The sequence below is a fragment of the Centroberyx gerrardi genome, chromosome 11 (genome assembly GCF_048128805.1).
Source record: "Centroberyx gerrardi isolate f3 chromosome 11, fCenGer3.hap1.cur.20231027, whole genome shotgun sequence".
In the NCBI taxonomy this organism is placed as follows: Eukaryota; Metazoa; Chordata; class Actinopteri; order Beryciformes; family Berycidae; genus Centroberyx; species Centroberyx gerrardi.
In genome coordinates, this window is record NC_136007.1 from 15,469,443 (window position 1) to 15,489,056 (window position 19,614).

The 19,614-nt window shown below is 38.7% G+C and overlaps 1 protein-coding gene across 21 annotated transcripts in view; it reads right to left on the reverse strand.

Moving 5' to 3' along the window:
• nrxn2a (neurexin 2a) overlaps positions 1–19,614 on the reverse strand; it is an 88,938-nt gene that overhangs the window by 10,931 nt on the left and 58,393 nt on the right. For all 21 annotated transcript variants that reach the window (XM_071898254.2, XM_078286803.1, XM_078286807.1 and 18 more), the window contains one exon: positions 6,433–6,614. In XM_071898254.2, coding sequence (XP_071754355.2) covers positions 6,433–6,614 — 182 coding nt within the window. The remainder of the gene's footprint in view (positions 1–6,432; positions 6,615–19,614) is intronic.

The following is a 19,614-nucleotide window of genomic DNA, read 5'->3' on the forward strand; positions in this document are numbered from 1 at the left end:
TATGATGCATGAGCTACAGCTGGATAATCAAATTCATATGAGTCGACAAGAAGACAAATCCCCTTCACGAAAATCATCTATCCACTCAACACTAACCTGTGAGTTTATCAAAACCACTGTTTAGTGGGCATCAGCATGGTGTTGTTAGAGCTTTTTGTGAAACAACTCCCGAGACATTTTTCATTATTCTAAACGATGCTGAGAAACAAGAACCTCTTTTATATTCCTGCACATGCAGAGCGCTATTTGGTACTCCATGGCTTAATTACTCTTCCCATGAAGCATACTGACTGGTATTCATAAGGCAGCTACAGGGTACTGTGGCCTTGGGTCAAATTCAGTTCATGTCCTCAGGACAACAATTAACATCTCCAGGGCCAGAAGGCTTCATACTGCCACGAGGCTTCATACGGTTTAAAACAAGGGTTGCTCCCATTTTGCGAACTCAGTCTTATAGCAGGATTGCAAAACAGCCCCAAAACACCTCTTGACAGCTGGCAAAGCAGCCCCACTTCAGTTCTAGTAAACATAGCCTTGGACTTACAGTTTTCTTTTTCCAAGATGCTACATAATGCCATGTGTTTGAGTATAAAGCTAGTCTGACAGATCTGTCATGAAAAACCACCCAGTTTCCCACCTAGCTGTTTTGACAAGGTCGTTGGCTCTTCTGGAGGCATTTCCTTGGAGTATGTGGCTCTCCACTGGAGCCCAGAGTGTGGGATATCTCAATTCTCATTTCAGCTGCTTCTAGACAAACTGCAACTGTTCCTCTGATCCATTTTAGAGGGAAAGGATATGATTAGAGTATAATGATTAGAAGCAAAAGAAAACAACCTAAAAAATCAAGACACAGGACTAAAACAGGACCTAAGCTGACAATGCTTTTACGATGAGACACCACTGTGACATGATAAAATTTTAACATTGCATAGAGTGGGTAGGTCATGATCCTTATTAGCATAGACCAGCTGGCTGTCTCAGTTTGTTGCCAACTGTCCCCCTCTGTCTTGACGACCTCAGATCCTATCTTTACTAGAAGCTTCTCTTCACAGCCAGGTGGAGGCTTGTATTCGACATGCCACCTTTACAACGGGAATACAGAGGCTGATATTCCCATGGGAACGCTACAGTATCTTCCCTCCTTATTACACATGGTAAAATACTCTTCCACTGTAGAAAACCATCTCTATTTTCTGTCTCAGTCTAATTTTGGCAAGCTCTCCATCTACCATAAGAGCATGCCAAAAGCCAAGTCCTAATGATACACCATTTCCTTGAAAATTACAAAAAGAGTGTAAATGGAGCATGCTACTGTAACGATCGCTGGCATACACCAATCCCACAGAGCATCAACAGTACATAGGCAGTAAAAGCCTCCTATAAACTGACAACAGAAGGAATGCAGCTACAGTATTGCAGCTGAAAACTAAAAGTGAAGGGTAGTCTGACTTCCACCCTGAGTGAAGTGAAGTGAGAATATGGATGACAAGGTGCGAAAAAGCTAAAGAAGCAATTATAACGGAAACATCTTGACTGCAAAAAAATGCCACTACTAATGCCCTTAGTAGACTTAAAAAAACATTAAAAAAAAACATGAATCTAAGTATTCCTGTAAAATTAATTTTATCTGTATCGTCTGTGAGAAAAACCCTGTTTGCAATCAAACTGAACATTCTTCTTTGGTTAGCTTTCATATAATATTCAGTAACCACAGCGCACAACGTCAGATTTGTACCAAACTTACCAAACATTCATCATAAATTAGAAATGACGAAACCAAATATGTAGTGGAATTCAGTAAGGAGGAGAGCCAAACTTTTGCCTCTCTGCCTTGCCTCTCACAACACAAAGTGCCCTGTTGGAGTATAATGTATATATAATATAATGTGTGTAAAGATTTTTCATTCTCACTTAAAATGGGGCAGAATATCCATTAAGAAAGGGCAGCAAAGCTTGAGTCGAATTGCTTGAGCCCCTGCCCACTAAAATGTCTGTGCACTATATCAAAATACATCAAAATCAACTTATGGAGCGTCTGAGGCTCACCAGTGTATAACTTCATACAGTATCTTCATCTGTTACAGTAGTATGTAGCTGTGGTGTGGAGTGTTGCTTCTTCAACATTTCTAATTGTCTTGATCCAGCCCCACAAAGCTTCTGTTTCTGCTTTCTCTCATATTCACTCATGAAAAACCATTTAAATTCAGCATTAACCTTTCTAATGTACACTCAGTGAATATGGTGATGGTTATTTTCTTTTGTACAGAGTAATGAGTCTTTGAAACTGTTGGTCTTATGTACCATCTTATAGTGTGACAGTTCCAGGCTCTGAAAACCAGATGCTGCTTGTTAACCTTGTGACCATTTTAATGCAGCATTCATCTGTCAAATGTAGTGTCAGTAAGTCTTGTTTATTTTGTTCTAACCGGAGTAATCTGTAATCCGGCGTTGCTGTTTTAATGAACCTAATCTTCCTGTGTGATAATATCTGGCTCTGACCAACAGATGCCGCTTTTCTGGCTATAAAGGCTAAATCTTTTCTAAATTATCAGTAGATGTAAATCCAGCGGTAATGCCACATTTATATGATCGTTCATCCTGTTTTATTGTTGTGAACAGAGTGAATAATAATTTCAATGTGTTTGAATCAAATAATAGGGCAATAACATTTGACTAATAGAGCTACTGTACTGTGCTAAAAATGCAATGTTTCCTGTTCAATATCAGCCAGATGGGTCTCTTGAAAAAAAAAAAAAAAATCTCTTCAAGCTATTTGTGACTTTTGAGGTAGTTTCTTTAGGGAGAATTTTGTCATACTCCACAGCATGATTTATACTCTTAAATGAAATCACACTCCGTTTATTCATCATATTGTAGTCTTGAACGGACAGCTCAATATCCTAGTTAGATCATGAGAAGTGAATTCTGTTCTGCTGCGCTTCATCTGAAAACCCCAAATCCCGGTAGCACATAAAACTCATATATCATTTGTTTCCTTTACTATTTTCAACTCTCCCTTGTGGCCAGCGTTATTCTGACCAGTGCACCGCTACTCCATGTCTTTACCTAGTTTCACTGTATAATAATGGGCAAGCAGAAAAAGAAAGAAGAAAGAGAAAATGTAAATGATTTATATACATAAGGTAAGCATAAGTAAAAAACAACTTCGGTGACTTCGAGGTCACCAAAGAAAAAAAAAAGAACACAGGGAGAGTTTGATATTATGAAGCTCATACAAACCATAAAAAGGCAAACTGAATATCCTCCTAACTCCTTCTGATTCCCCTCCGCTGAACAGCAGTAAGGCGCCAAGTCGGCGTTCTGTCAGGGTGCAGCGGACTTGGCAGATGCTGGCAACAATCTTTCCAACTCACTATGCATGCATGCAGTAGTCTTTGCATTCACTAACAACAGTCTATGGCTGGCAAGGTCCATTTCACAATGTTAGAAATAGCATCATGATTTAAATGAGACAGTCTGAAAAAAGTTCAACAGGACTTGGGTGGAAGATTTGCTGCGCCAAGCCTGTCTAGTAACTGATAGGTAGTTGCATGGTGTTATGCTAATTAAGTCAGACTAGAATGGGCACATTTGGCTGTATTCTATTGTCTTATGTTTAAATACATACTTTGATTTAATATTATACAGTATATTGTGTATATTGTGAGAGATATTGTTGATTGTGTATACTTGGAACTGACTGTATAGTGTAATATTGTTCATTTTTGTTTGATACAGTGAGAAATAGAGTGTAAGATGGTTGCAAATAGCAATAAAAAATCCTGAATCCTGAGAGATGTGCTGCTTCTCAGTTTTAAGGCTATGATGGTCAGACCATTATGTTACCTTAGCTTCCCTGTTCTGAAGACCGCAGTGAGGTTGCATATATAACGTTTGAGAATGTGAATGCAAGGAACATCTTATTTTTTAGTTTGCTCATATCTGGATTGAACTTGCTGGCACTGTAAATGATGGGCAAATGAGTGCAATGACACCTTTATTTCATCACCATTACCATATGTCTTGCACCCCACAACAACACTCTCTGCACCATCAAAGCACTAACAACATAACAGGCCGGCAATATCCATTGGAAATTAGTGACATAGCAATTAGTGCAACAGCGGAGGATTTAATAACAAAAAGAAAGAATTAATTAAAATCATTTCTGTTTTCATTTTCTGCTTTTATATTGTAATTTTACGATAGGATACATATTTTTCCTCTTCCTTTATATTCCTAAATGACTAAGTTGTGTTTGCATACTTTTCCCCCTAATACCAGAAACAATGGCATTTGGGGGTCAGTACTGGCACTACTACTGTCATAATAAATAAACACAACAACTTCAACAGTTCATTATTCTGTACTGGAGGAAGCTGTCCTCTCTATATTCTCTGAAAATACATTTGAAAAGGTTAAGAAACAACACTTGAAATCATAGCAAAGAGGGCTGATTTTCTATCATAATTGGATTTTTGTCTGTTATGTACAGGTTTCGTACAAGTTGGCTATTATAGTGCAGGTTAGAGTGAATGGATATTATATGGATATTATATGAAAAAAGTCCAACATGGGGCCTGCAAGATTTACCCATAGACCAAAGGCCACTTCTGTTAAATAACGTTGCAGAAATACTTTTCTATTTTTAATTATTGAAGCGGTTTCAGAAAAATTAAAGATGACTGGTGACAAAGGTTTCATTGCACAGCCAGTAGTTCATAGCAGCCCTTCCACATGCAGTGGTTGTCACTGAGGAGATAAGACAAAGAAATGACTGAGATCAGGTCTAAGACTCCATTGCTGTTTTTAGTCCTGTGTTTTGACAACAGGTGTAATTTTAATTATTACACCACTCACAGCCGTTTGACAGATATCCCTTCTGGTTTTCATCATGGCACATCTGTCCTGGGGCTACACACTACTAAAAAGGCTGATTTCCCTGGAGGAGGGACATAGTTGCTGGCAGCTGCTGAGGAGTCGCTTGGTTCCACCAACAGGCACATGTGTTTGGGAGGCTTCTCACCAGAGTACAACTCTCAACCTACTTACTTGTGATCTACCTTCTATATTTTGACATATAGCGGCAGGCTGGTCACAAGTTATTTTTCCTATTTTACGTAAAGAACTAGAATCAAATGCCATTAGTGAATCATATTAGCTTTGAGGAAACTTGGCTGATGTTTGCATGATTGATACTGGAGATGCTGGAACGGCATTCTAGTTTCACCTGTTCTAGACCTCTGTCTGCTAAATATCCATCTTGATATAAAATGAAATAAACTACTACTACTAAATGTATTACTTTTCAATAATTGAAGTGTGAGTTCTGAATTTTCCAAACACCTTAAAAAGAGTTTCAGTCACCAGCTGCTTATTTCCAAAAACTGGAAAATATTTGTCGCTTGTGTTGATCACTTGTTTCCGGAGGCATTATGTGGAATATATATAACTTGAACTCTTGACTATTGCACACGGATACTATGTACCTCGGGAATATATCCATAGATCTATCCGAATTGCATTTATTATTTGCATTTATTTGCATTATTTTTTGTACTATTATTTGTAATGCAGATATTTGTATATCTGCATTATTTGTCTCTATTGTTGTATATTATGTACATTACTTTTATTCTACATTAGTGTACCTTTATTCCTTTATTACCTTGTACTTGACACATACTCTATTCTTTGGCACTGTCTGTCAATTGCTGCTGTGGCACCTGAATTTCCCCAAGGGGATCAATAAAGTGCTATCTTATGTTATATATTTCAGATCTTGGGATTTTGGGGGTTTTGGCAATGTATTTACAATCATTAATGTTCTGCTTATAAATTGCACACTCACAGAGAATGACATTAAATAGCTCAAAAGGAAGTGATTACAAGTACATAGCAGCAATTTGTGGCTTATTCCATAAGACGGATATGCTCAAATGTTCAAAACAAGTGATTTTGAGCTAATGGATGCAGGATGGTAGAAACCCCTTTTTTGTTTGAACCAGTTCAGATCATTAGCAACAGCAAAATCATTCTGGCTCTTTTGCCTGCCCAGGGTATGAGTACATTTTCTTGTTCAGTACTGATAAAAAAAAAACAAAAAAAAATGTAGGCTTGAAAAGCCATTCTGTCAAACATTGTCAGTTCATTTATTGTCTATGTAGCTTTAAATTGTACTTTTTGTTGACCCTACGGATTTGAGTCGTTCTCTTTTTTCTGGCTTTGAAGACAGTTGCTCATGTTCACAAATATTAATTGGAATGTCCTAGACCATAGGAATAAAATATTTATATATGAATTCTTAAACTGAGTTTCTTTCACCTTCAAGTGTTAATTCTAATTCATTGCTTTTAGAACAGTGACTCCCTACCAATCTTCCAGTGTACCATGAAGCCTGCTTAAAGCCCAAAATCTGCTTCCCATCCTTACTATGTGCAGCTGAAGATAGTCTCCGAGCCCATGGGTGCTCTCCACTCGCACCAAGATGGCATCCTTCTGCTGAGTGCTGAAGCCCACGGCGAGCCGGTCGGCTCGGGTGCTCGGCCGCTCATTGGGGGCCCAGGTGTACGTGATGAGAGCCCCTCCTCTCCCGAAGATATATGTGGTCCCAGCTAGGAGCAGAGGCAGAGAGGCAAATGTTAGGAGACTGACAGAACTGAGAGACATTAAGAGGGAAAGAGAGAGAGAATTATTAAACAGGCCCGCCTCACTCTTAAATCACAGTTACAGTAAGTGAGGCTAATTGACACAGTATTAGCTTTTATATCCACAGATTTAAATTCATGACAACAGCTGAGTGTCACAAATCTCTCTTACACCACATCACCACAAATAGTGGGATTCAGTGTGATAGCATGGACTCCCAAAAATGAGGGAATTGTTTTGCAACTACACTGAATCACGATACAATCATGATTCATACAATCATGATTCATTTCATACAATGAAATCAGCAGACCAGCAGCATAATCTAAGATGGGACATACACATTACTTCTATAACTTTATATGTGTGGTATTCTATTTCTTTACAGGATTGAATGTATAATAATGCATGTCATCTTTGAGGGTCAGATCAAGACATGGCACTTATACTTGTAAGAACGTAACAGCACTTCCACAATGAGTTTTCCTAACATGAACAATTTGTCATTTATCCTTTTACTAGTCTCTATACCCGACTTACTTTATCTGTATTTCTAACACCATCCGACCACAACATTTATCTAGCTATTACATTGCACTATTTATGTTTTACTTGGGTGCCCAGTGTTGTTTATCTGTTTGCACCTTGTATTGATGTTGTTGCTGTTATGCGTAGGCCTACTGTTTCATTATGCGACTGCTTTGAATTGTACAGAAATTTTTTTAAAAAAGTGTACTATTTCATAGACCTTCTGATTCAGCCAATTAAATTATATCACATCCAATTTATTTTACTTGCTAAAAAAAGCTAAATGATTAATGTCAAGTGAAAACAGTGTTAGAAAAAGCACATTTCCTGGCCTCACAGCAAACACCTAATTTAAATGAATTTAAATCAGGTGTTTGCTGTGAGACTAGGAGACGTGCTTTATTTTCACCTGCACATATCTAACAGGTGCACAGCAGAGCAATGGTGGCTGCATAAAATTTAGCATTTAATATGTAAGTTATTCCTCTGGACACAAGGAGATTGCTGCCTCCTTGAGATCAATGAAACATACGAATGTTGATTCATCATTTGCAAGTCTTGCTCCAGTTGGGAGATAACTGAGAAAACATGATCCATACAGGCTCCTGCTTTCCAAAATCCATTTGCTGAACCACATAACTCTTCATGATGTAAGGGTCTATTATTTAAAATAATATACATTTCTTGACTTTATCAACAGTGAAATTTGCATTCAGGTACTCAAAAATCTTTTATTAATTTCTGCTTCCATTTTTTTCTTTAAGATGCTTCCTCTTAGATTACCAACCACAAATTTGCCACATTCTTTCATTTTTGTGACATTACACCAGTATCAGTGCTACATTCCCTTTTTCATTTTATATTCCATTCCATTCCAATTTAAGGAACCTCTCTAAAGGGGGAGAGGAAACGTGTTTCTTGAAGAGATTTCATGTTGGGGTGGAAAGGTCATTCCACCATCGGGGAGTGTTGGTGGAGGCGTAGTCGCTGTGATACAGGGAACAGCAAAACTGAGAATTGCCCTGGATATTACACAAACCTCAGTGTTTTTACACCAGATATTTGTCAATACTGGAAGCACTTCAGTGAATCACAGAGAGAACAGAGAAAATTGTAGCCTTAATTTCAACTGCATGAGGAGTAATTTTCCACTCTGTAATGGGCACTCACCACAGAGTTTTCTTATTGACAGGAACTTACTATTGGGCGGATGCGTTCTTAACATTAAACTGCCAGCCCAAAGACTTGAAAACACTTTGTACCGGCTTTTAATTTAATTAAAGAGCAGGTGCTGTACATTTGCCTCTGCTTAACTCCTGGTCGTGTTTGTTTCAGCCCAGATTATTCCTTTCTGAGGTAATCTTAATTAATGTCTGGGATTTGCAGTCAATTAAGAGTCAATGGCAGTAATTACATCAAGGAGTCTCAATGAGTGGGTTTTATTGGTTCCTTCATTTCAGTGGCTGTTATCTGCATCTGGCCTCATAGTCTGTTCTGTTCAATGAAATCACTTTTCATCAATTTGAGGAGTAGACCTCTGCTTTTTTTCAGTGTTCTGTAATGGATTTTGGAATTCGTTTTAAATTTAATTACCTCTGTATGTAAATACCTCTGTATCTACTTCTGTTCAAATTATATGGCTAATGAATTGTCAGATAATTTCTGGCATCATTTATTCTTCTCTAACCACAGTGAAACTAAACAAACATGCAAACAAGCCATGGAGTGCCATAACATTGGTCATTCACCACATTCTGAGGCCCAAATTCACTAGAACTGTGCTAAAATATAATTCAATATAGCAAGTTACATAACAAAGACAGCAGCCTTAGATACCAATTTATGAACTCTGGATCCTTAAAACACTGGTCTTAGTAGATCATTATACTTATTCAGCAATGTGATAAGTAAAAATGAAATTATTAGTAAATTGGAAATGACAAGTACATTTGTAAGTCAGTTCTATTATAACCAAACTACAAGAGTGAGAAAATGATGTCTTTCAACATTAAGAAAAGAAAAAAAGTCTTTCTTTGTCAAAGAAACGCCTTCGCTACAAAGAGCTCGCTAACATGGGAATTGCAGTCTTTTATATACTGCAGTGAGAACATAAGCAGAGTAAATGCAAGGGAGTATAAAAGGCAACATGGGCGATTGTAATATGCAGCATGAAATATGGAGAGCTACCTGCAAGAACACATGGAAGTATTTGTGTATAGAAGGCTTTAACTCCTGCATTAGCCATAACATTACAGCGTTTCATTACTCCTTACTGCCTCTGTACTCTGTCTCTATCTGTCTTTTTCTCTGTGGCAGACTTGTGTCAGGTAAATAATGTAGCAGAGAGAAAATCATTCCAGTTAAGATTGTTAATATAAACCATACAGATCTCCTCTCCTTTTTTTTTTTTTTTTAGCAGCCAAGTATGACTACCGATCTCGCGGGAGTGCTCTGTTCTCTCATGGCCATACAATACGCTGCTGTTCGAGTAATACGGCTCCCTTGGAGATTCTTAACTGCAAAATAATATGTATATCACATCATTATTAGGGGGAAACCTTGAAAATGAATTAAATTGGAACACAGGCATTGTAATCCTGGTGCTTCGTTACCATATTAGTCATGAATATTACATAGGTTGTGTGATAGCACATTAGCTGTGAAAATTTAATTGTAGGAATATTAAAACCTTTTGTTAGTTTAATTGGTTGCAGAGGCCAGCGGAATCACAGTAATGCTGCAGATTTGTACAGAAGTTACACTAGTGTCTATGAAGCTGAATCCCAGATTGCTATAAAGTGACTGGGATGGCTATGATGTCTCCATGGATCTCTGCACAACAATTGTAACATTATAGATTATTAATTTGCGCCAAGATCCATACTACCCACTCACCACATTCTGTCCTTTTCTATTTGTGCTGAATACACAAGAGGCTAGGCAACATGCTCATAAGACTTGCAAAATATGCTGAGATGTTTGTGATAATTTCCATCACATATAGCAGTTTTAGATGTGAAAGTGAATTGAAGTGTCTCCGCTGAACTTGTTGTTGTAGAGAATCAGAGAATTCCTCTGGCCTTGCAGAGTCTTATAGAGAGAGTGTTGATAAATACGGCCTTGGAGAGGCTGAGTATACGCTCCCATACTGTAACTAATCCTGACTTTTGACACAGAGGCTAGCAAAGAAATTAATCATACCAATATTGGCAACTGCTAATATCAACTGTAACATTATAAACACAAAGCAGTGGAACAAACTGTGAATTTCTCATACTATTGCTGTCAATTAAAACATTATGAAAGCCACAGGCAGAGAGAATATACTTGAATACACTTACGATGGTATATGGACAGGACTTTATTCATCTTTTTGCCAGTAAATAAACATATATAAACAGTTCTGAATGGCCCGGCAGTTGAGGTAGAGAAATACAGAATATGCTGTGTAGGGGAATAAGGGAACTCCACTGGAAAAACAAAGCTGATTGATTAAGAGTATGATCCCACACAAATCCCACAACTGTGAGCAATCTTACAGAAATGGAGAGTTATGGAGAGTTATTGAGTTTGAATTTTCCCTCTGAGTGATGGCATCTGCAGCGCACTTGTTCCATATACTATGATGAAATGATGAAAATGACAAAAAAAAAGTACAGCCTGCCAGAGAGATAATGTTGGGGAAATTTAGTTTTCAAGTTAGTAAGCGGCATCATACACTTAGTACAATGAATACAGCTTTTAGTAATTCAAATCAATCTATCCAATTTAATGTAGTCAATTAAATACCATAGTGAAACTCTTTCTCAGTATTAGTCGCACATAAGGCTGGCACATAATAGAGTTGAGATATATTATGGTTTAACTGCTCTTTCTAACACCTTCGTACAATATGTATCCAGCCTGTCAGCTCCCAAATTGAACTTCTGCAGCCTCGCATGCCTCAAACAACCCTCTTCTACCAAAACAATCTTTGTGTTCTCTCCCACTCAGCTTTCAGGAGATTTGGATGGCGGTGAAAACTTAACGACTCACATGCACTGCTAAAATATGACATTAATACCTCTTGCTATTGTAGAAGTCATAAAACATTTCCAATAAATAAGACAGAATCGCTATAATGTCAAGAGTATAATATCCAAGATTTCCCATGCCCAACCGATAAAAATAACCAGAGGCATCCAATCCAAATAAATCAGGTGTTCTCTTAATAATAACAAAGGAGATTGATTCAGTGAGACACAAAATGATAAATTACTATATAACTGCTACTGAGTAAATCATTACAATTTATGCAGTAAGTAAACTGAAGCTGGTCTTTAAAAAGGAAGCAGTGCTCAATCCTGTGGTTTTATAGGGTTTTTACCACAACCTTACAAACACACTGCCAACAGCGCAACAGAGCCTGTCCATAAATGTCAAAATGTTTAGAAAACCCAATATACAACAGTAAGTGAACAGTCTGCATTCAAAAGGGCCATTTAATTAGAGGTAAAAAAAATAATATACATATCTTGGTAACACTTTATTTGAAGGGGGGTGAATAAGGCTGACATAACACTGTCATAACTATGTCATGACAACTGACATGAACATGAATTAGACGTTATGAATGTTTACGACTGTTGTCATTAAGTGTCATTCGGTTGATAATGTCACTTTCAATGCAGAGACATCTAGAACAGTGTCAACTTTGCATTGAAAGTGACATTATCAACCGAATGACACTTAATGACAACAGTCGTAAACATTCATAACGTCTAATTCATGTTCATGTCAGTTGTCATGACATAGTTATGACAGTGTTGAGTCAGCCTTATTCACCCACCTTTAAATAAAGTGTTACCCATATCTTTATAACATTGTTTATATTTTTGCTTTAGTGGACCCCAGGAAAAACAGCTGTTACTTTGGTAAGAACTAAAGGGGGCACAAATAAACAATAAGCAAAAAAAACAAAAAAAAAAACACATTGCTTTTATGATAGTCAAATTCTGAAAGACTGAATAGAACTGTCCTTGCCTTCAGCTTTCAGCAAGCCTCACAGATTTGTGTGTAACACTAGACCAAAAAAGTAAACCCTTACTTTTTATAACTTCATTACTGGTGTATTGCAAAGTCATAAGCTTTGTCTTTGTTGACAATAAGCAGTATTTTAGTATGCTTACTTTGCCATGATCTGTACCAGGTGTACTTTCAACTGTAGTATAACGGCCCCACGTCTGTGTGTTCATAACGAAAACTGTCAGTTTATTGCATTTCATGTCATCTTTGAGCCAGTACTTGAGAACTGAGATTTTATTGGCGAAGAGACAATGTGTTCCCTTTATTAAATGTCCCTAATATATGAGTATTAACATAGCAAATGCAGAGGTACACTGTGTACTAAACCTTTTTTCAGTTTAATTACAGAGCTGATGCAAGGGTCATAAAATATAAACGATAGTACAATGCAACAATATGTACATCTACAAAGGTTAAATTATAGTTATACTGTAGAACACATGTAATGGGAACACATAAACCTGCACTTAAACAACCCAAATAGCAGCAAGAGGTAACTGTTTGAATTTTGAGGACTTCAATACCCAGAAATCATGTGACATCAGTAAACTGTGCACTCCCTCAAACCTAAATATCTTCAGCTTTAGTATTTTTTTGATAAACTGGGACTAAAGCGATTACTGCCTTCTTTGACAAAAATAGATCCCATATCTAAACATCAAGATGTTTGCAATGGAAGAGGAAGTTCTGCATATGATGGTACAGCAGTGTAGCCTAATGAATATACTGTACGTTCTGACTTGCTCGCTGAAAAACCTTTGACACTTTGTAAAATGCCCTTACTTCTTTAAATAGACCACCAACAATGTCCTTCCTGCACTGACTTCTAAATAATTGCTTCTGTGTGATAAACCTCAAATTCATCCTGAAGACCTTTACTGTTAATGTTCCGCTGTATTTGTAGAGGTTTTCTTTATAACATATTCATGCCCATTCAAGGTATTGCATATGAGTAGCTGTCCATGCTCTTTTCTTGAATTTCACATAACAGTCTCATGGTAGACTGTTCCAATACTCTGCTGGACTCTTAGCATCCCCCCTACACAGCTACAACCACACTGAAGGCCATGCCGCCTAAATGTACAATGTGTCTTTTGGTAATTTACATGAGAAAAAAATGTAACCTTCAGAATTCAACCTATTGCAAGCACACAAGCAATCACGTGTCTTCACCATCATATTTATTTTACTAGGAGCAATGACCTCCTTGATCAAACCAATTTTCAGACAGGATCGCCACAAGGCTTCATTATTTCTAACATTGCAAGAACTCTTTGCCGGGTACTGTGCATACCATTCACATCCTTACTGAAAAGAGGCAAAATACACGATGATAGTCCTGTAGTAATGAAAGCAAACGCGTTGTATGTTCGATATAGCTATTTGGCTAAAACAACAGTCATTACCTTTCTTTTTAGCCCCAATTTGCTCTTATCTATTACAGCAAAAAGCTTTCCTCCCTCCAAGTCACATTTTCATTCTACTCTCCATTCTGCTTTGCTGCACTTCTTGCGACACAGTGGTCACCTTGGTCAGTGATTTGCCGCTCCCACCTACCATCCACTGCCTTGTCCACTTGTTTCACCCTCAATGTCTTGTCAAAAACTGCTTAACATGACAAGCACTCTCAGCATATTTGGATTTCACTCAACCTGTTACAGAACAGCAATGATGAAAGATGCAAAAAAAAGAATTAGAAAATAAAAAGTATTCACTGGCAGCACTTGGGCAACACAAAAACAACTGTGGAGCTATAGAGAGACTTCCTCTTGTGAAATTTTACCACGTTTTGCTTTTATTTGAAGTCTGGGTTTGGGGTACGTGTGTGTGTGTGTGTGTTTGTGTGTGTGCATCATTGTCATCCTTGAGGGTAATGTAATATGTGACCTGGAGAAAATTGAGCCCTCACTGATAGACCTTTTGATGCCCCTGCCACCGCCCCTGTGCTTTGCCTTTCTGCAGCTTCTGTAACAAATATAAACACAAACAATAGAAGGCTGTGTCTGACTGCGGCGAGACGCTGGGCAAGCATTTATTTACGCTGAAGCACTGATCTAAGGATAATATGTATTGTCTCTTAGAATATTGAATTGTGCTCATAAATATTATCACTGAAAGGGTTCACTAAAGCCATTTTTCCCCCCAGCTGAGATATGGCTCTCCGGCGGCGGTAACTGTTCTGTTGCCTTGCCACGTCCAGACAATTCTTCCACAAACATGGAGGCCCTGGAGAATGAGCTGCAGCAGTTTCTTCCTGAGTGTGTCTAACATGCGGGTGCACTGGGAGCAGGATGAGGGGTCAGCTACAGTGCAACTACTGGGAGTCATAGCATGGCTAGCTGTATTCTGGCGAGGAGACATGCTGGCCGATGCCTCGGTTAGCAGGTTAAAGGATAAGGCTGGCGTTTTTTAATGCATTTCTTACCGTCAACAAATCCTATGAACAAAATCTCTACTCCCATTACTTTCTGACTTCCCATGTTCCCTTTTTAGCCTTCAAACCAGAACTCATTGGCTCCAATTGTAAGCTAAACACCTCTAAATACAGCTCACAAAGACATAGTTTCAATTTTAAAAAATGCTAACTGTTACCATGAAAAGTCAGGCTGTTGTAGTTATCAAATTTAAAGTTACCAAATCAAATTCAAATGGGAACAAATTCTTCATTACGCCGGGGACTATTTTCAGTGCTACGGAACTACTTTCCTGAGATTGAAAACGTGTTTACGGTCGGCTTATTAAGTTGTTTGACGAAAAAGTCGGCCGGCCCGGTGCATCGCAATGATGAAATATGCTGCCCAGAGCAACGGCATGGCTCTTTGACATGTTTTTAATAGTTTTTTAATGTAATGGAGTTCTATGGCTGCTGGGACATGGCTTCATTGGGCACCAGCTACATGGACGAGACTTGTTAGCAAAACAAATTCATTGCTGATTTTGTTATTTTCATAGGTTGACGGTAAGAAATGCATTAAAAAACACCAGCCTTATCCTTTAACATGACAAAAAACTCCATTAATGCTGGAACAGGTGCATCAACAGATGTAAAAACCTACTTTGAAACAACATTCCAGCGAAGAAGCGCAATCACAACTAGTAGTGGATGATTGTGCAAAATAGAAATACATTTTGAGTTATCAAGGCACTGCAGGGTCTGAATATGAACTGGAGAAGGGAATAAGCATGTTAGTTACATAAATATCTCTCAAGTTGGGATGGGGCTTCCCCTGATATAAGAAATCCCTCAGTCAGTAACACCCTGTTAACATTTGGGATACTCATGTTGGCTTTTCTGTGTTTAATTTGGCGCATGGAAATATCATTTCCCATTTACAGCAACCCAGATTAGTTTTTAACCTGTTTAGGAGAAACCCAACTAAGAAAGCTAAACTGTATATATCAATATTACCTGCAAATTGCTGCAGGTTTTTGTGATCAGTGTGACCTAATTTTCCACGAGAGAAGAGGATGTACAAATACTGGTACTGGAATTTACTTAACCATCTGGGCAGTTCAGAGGTTTCTACAATGTCTTTATCTGAAGTGCTGTTGGATAAAAAGCTGCTATATAGAAAGTGACGTGCCAAATCGAAGGAACATCAATGCAGAATTTTGAAGTGTTTTCCTGCCTTTAATGTTACTGTAGCTATGTTTCTATCCAACTGTCAAGTGAATTTTAAGCAAACTTGTGAAGTGTAAATAAAATGTGAATCAGGGGCTTTTCCATCAGCTTGTTTGAGGCGAATACAAAAGATTCCTGAATGTAGTACATGGGTATATCAGGAGAAACATCCAAGAAACAACAGAAAGAGTCTGTCAAGACTTGATAGTGGGCATGTTGTTATTGTTCTTTTATGTCAGCTAATGCTGGACATTTTTGATTATGTCCGATTATGTCCTAAGAAAACAAAGAAATGCACTTGACAATATTCTCATGCACCAACTAATGGCCATACAGCCACAACTGGTGTCTTGTACATGGGAGAAACAGCGTGTATGGCATTTCTGGTTGGTTGTGATGGACATTTTACAGACAACCTTTGGCTGCAAATATTGCTACATCAGTAATTATTCAACAAATGTGTTTCCATTGCTATTTATCACAAAACAACTGGAATGACTCTGTCCATAGTGTTTTCATCATTTGAATCAGGAGAGCAGGTGTGTGAGAGCTTGCCTCATACTGTAACCTGTATACTGTAACAATACATGCAATATCCTGTGTTTAGGATGAGGAGTGTGAGGCATTGCAGCAGGGTAGGTGGCCTATAAATAGTCATAGCCCTGGGGCCTTCAGAAGTCTTTGGCTAGCCTTGACGCACACACGCATATCTGTTATATTAATACAAGGCCCAGAAATTACAGTTCAATTTGTTTTGGCACTTCCAGCAATTATTAAGCAGTACAACACGCAGGGTTTTTAAAATGGGCACTATGGCATGTACTTTTGTGGATTTGATTTTGGAATAAAAACTACATTCTGTAATATGAAGGTTGCACTGTATTGAATTTCTTGTTCTATAGCATACTGTATAACAACATAGAATATAAGGTAAAGGTAAAGGATAAAGGTAACTGAATTTTCATCAGTGAGTTCTTTGATATAGCTTTTTTAATAGGCCTGTTTGATCAGACGCTGTGGTATGCCTCTGAAAGCAGGGTGTAGGATGATATGGCTGTAATAGATGTAGCAGATGTAATTCATTGCATTTTTAGCTCCTTCAACTGTCAAAACTGCTTCTGTGAAAAAGACACTACAAATCCATCTGACCTTTTTTAGGAGATAAAAGTGAGTCTTGGATAGTCAGAATAGAAATTTCAAAGTGCAATATAAGAGGGAGCGGTGACTCTGGCGCCAGCGCTTTGAAGGAGCCAATTCAAGTGGAGGAGCAAATTTGCTGTAGATTGTCGAGGATAAGTCAATACTTTATATCCCTCAGTTGTGTGTAAGGTAATATGGTATCACATCAAATCGCAGAATATAGAACAGAATATCAAAATATGTTATATATAATATGAAGATTGTTGCTGTGAATCCGGTGATGGTTATTCTATAAATTGAACCATCCATGGAAAACCTAACAAAGTCAAAGATCTTTTTGCATGTTTTTGCATGCCACAAATGATACTGTAGCAATCACCTCTGATGGACACAAGACAACCTCAATTATAGTGAGTGCATAATGTTGCATAAGCAGACAAGAAATTATGAAACAGATAATGTCATTTGCAATGATGATTCATCACACCAGTGATATGTATTTTCAATGCTACTAACAGATACAGCTCTACTCATCCTGTAGCATCTTGAAAAGCAACATGGGGAAAAGGCAACCAATACTGAGGAGCAGATGAAGGAGTTCAATGGTGAAACTGCAGCTCATAAATAGTTATTGAATCCATTGGATCTATTATTCCATGTCACAAGAAAGTCACCACTACTACAACTCTGCCATAATTACAAAAATAAATAAACAGGGACAACTAGACCCGTATTACCACCACCATGCCATAGCTACCAATACCACTGTCATAGATATAACCATACTCATACCCATGCAATTAACTAACTATTGCAAACCCTAACCACTCAGTGCGATTAGAGCTAATTGATGCATTAGTGGGAAAGCAAACATTATGTTGAGAGTCTTGGAGGGAATTGCCTTACCATGGCCTCCTCTGGTGAGGAAGGGCATCCTGTTGATAGCAATAGGAACGGTGCCATGCTTATTGTGGAAATGGTGGACATGGTGTGTGGTACTTAGACTGGAAGACACACGCGCTGTGCCTGTCTGGATGGGGAGTACAGTGAGCAAGGCAAACCAGAAGGCTAGTCTTGAACAATAACTTAGGCCCATGCCTAGGCTAAAGCCTGACCAGCTGCTTCGCTGTCCTAGCACTGAGGTGGCTGTAGGGAGTCTGGCCATGTATATTAGATCCACATGGGCCCAGGACAGGCAATAGGGCCCAGCTTGGGCCTCTCTTAGTCCCACTCGAAGACGAGAGGGCATCTCAGAGACAACCTGAGCCCATTTCCTCCATAATCCTTTAGTTTGGGTAAGAAGAGAATGGAAAAATATCCTCTGAAATTGTAAGAAAATTGACAAAAAATGAATTTCAAGAAAGCAGAAGAAATCCAATTATTGTTCGTGAGGATGAAATAGGAAAGTGACAAACTTATCTATTTTTGGTTAACATTTTGACATATGTTAAGATGTCTCTTGTAAAGAAAAGACAATATCAAAACCTGGTTCAAAACCATCTCAAAGCGCATTCTTCAAAAAGTGAGCCTCCAAGCAAACAGAGTGTATCCAAAATACAGAATAGATAAGCATCCAAATAAGAAATGGAGATGAATCCACCCGTAATTTCAAACAGGCATGCTTTTCAACCATGATATTTAGGCATGAAAAGCGGCAGGACAGAGCTTCATGTGACACGAATTCTGATAGGAGTCTCCATTGCCCACAGGTAGAGCTTGAGGGCAGCTGAGCCTGCCCACTAAGATAAGTGCCCCTCCACCGCAGTAGAAGAGATAACACGCTTCCGTGGGAAACTGGATCATTTCATTAAGCAAAAAAGGACAAGGAGATAAAAATAAGTGCAAGTGAAGATACGGCGATGGAGGGTGATGCAGGAACCAGCGCTTTTGTTCCCTTTTAGCCAGAGGAAGGGAGAGAACAGAGATAGGGAGGGGGGTGGGAGAGAGGGAGCAATATCTGCAGCAGCGCGGTAAAGGAGAAAATCCAGAAAATAAATAAATAATATCTCAGCAGCTCCTCATGCGCTCTCTCACAGACGCAGCAAATCCAGCGAATGGCCACCTCTGGTGTGCCAGAGCTCCACCAGAATACAGCTGTAGGACAACTGTCTCTATTTCAAAAGAATCTGTGATCCCTCTCTCGCGCTCCACCTGCCCAGTCTCATGCAGCAAGACTACTGCTGCATTCCCCTCACTACTGCTCCTTTTTTTCCCTTTTTCTTCTCTCGTTATCTCCTCCAGATCGGTTTTGACTGTCTCTGACTTGAGGATGGTCAACGTGACAATTCCATGTGTCTGGCTCTGGAGGAAGGCAGCTGATTCGCACCAGATCAGATGGTGTGGATGGCAGAGACTGAGATGTTGCCTCGGACTGCTGCAGCAAAAATTATGCTAATTAAAAGCACCGTCGTAGCAGTATGAATCCTGGATGGGCTAAATCCCAGGACAGCCTGGACCCCAGCAAAAATAACCTTGGCTTGGAGTTGTGGTCTAATGAACGCGAGATAAAGGAGCTCTTCTAAAGGCATACTGTAGTCAGAGGCTCTGATCCAGCGAGGCACAGCATGTGCCTGTGTGTGTGTGAGAGAGAGAGTCTGTGAGCAAATGAGTGA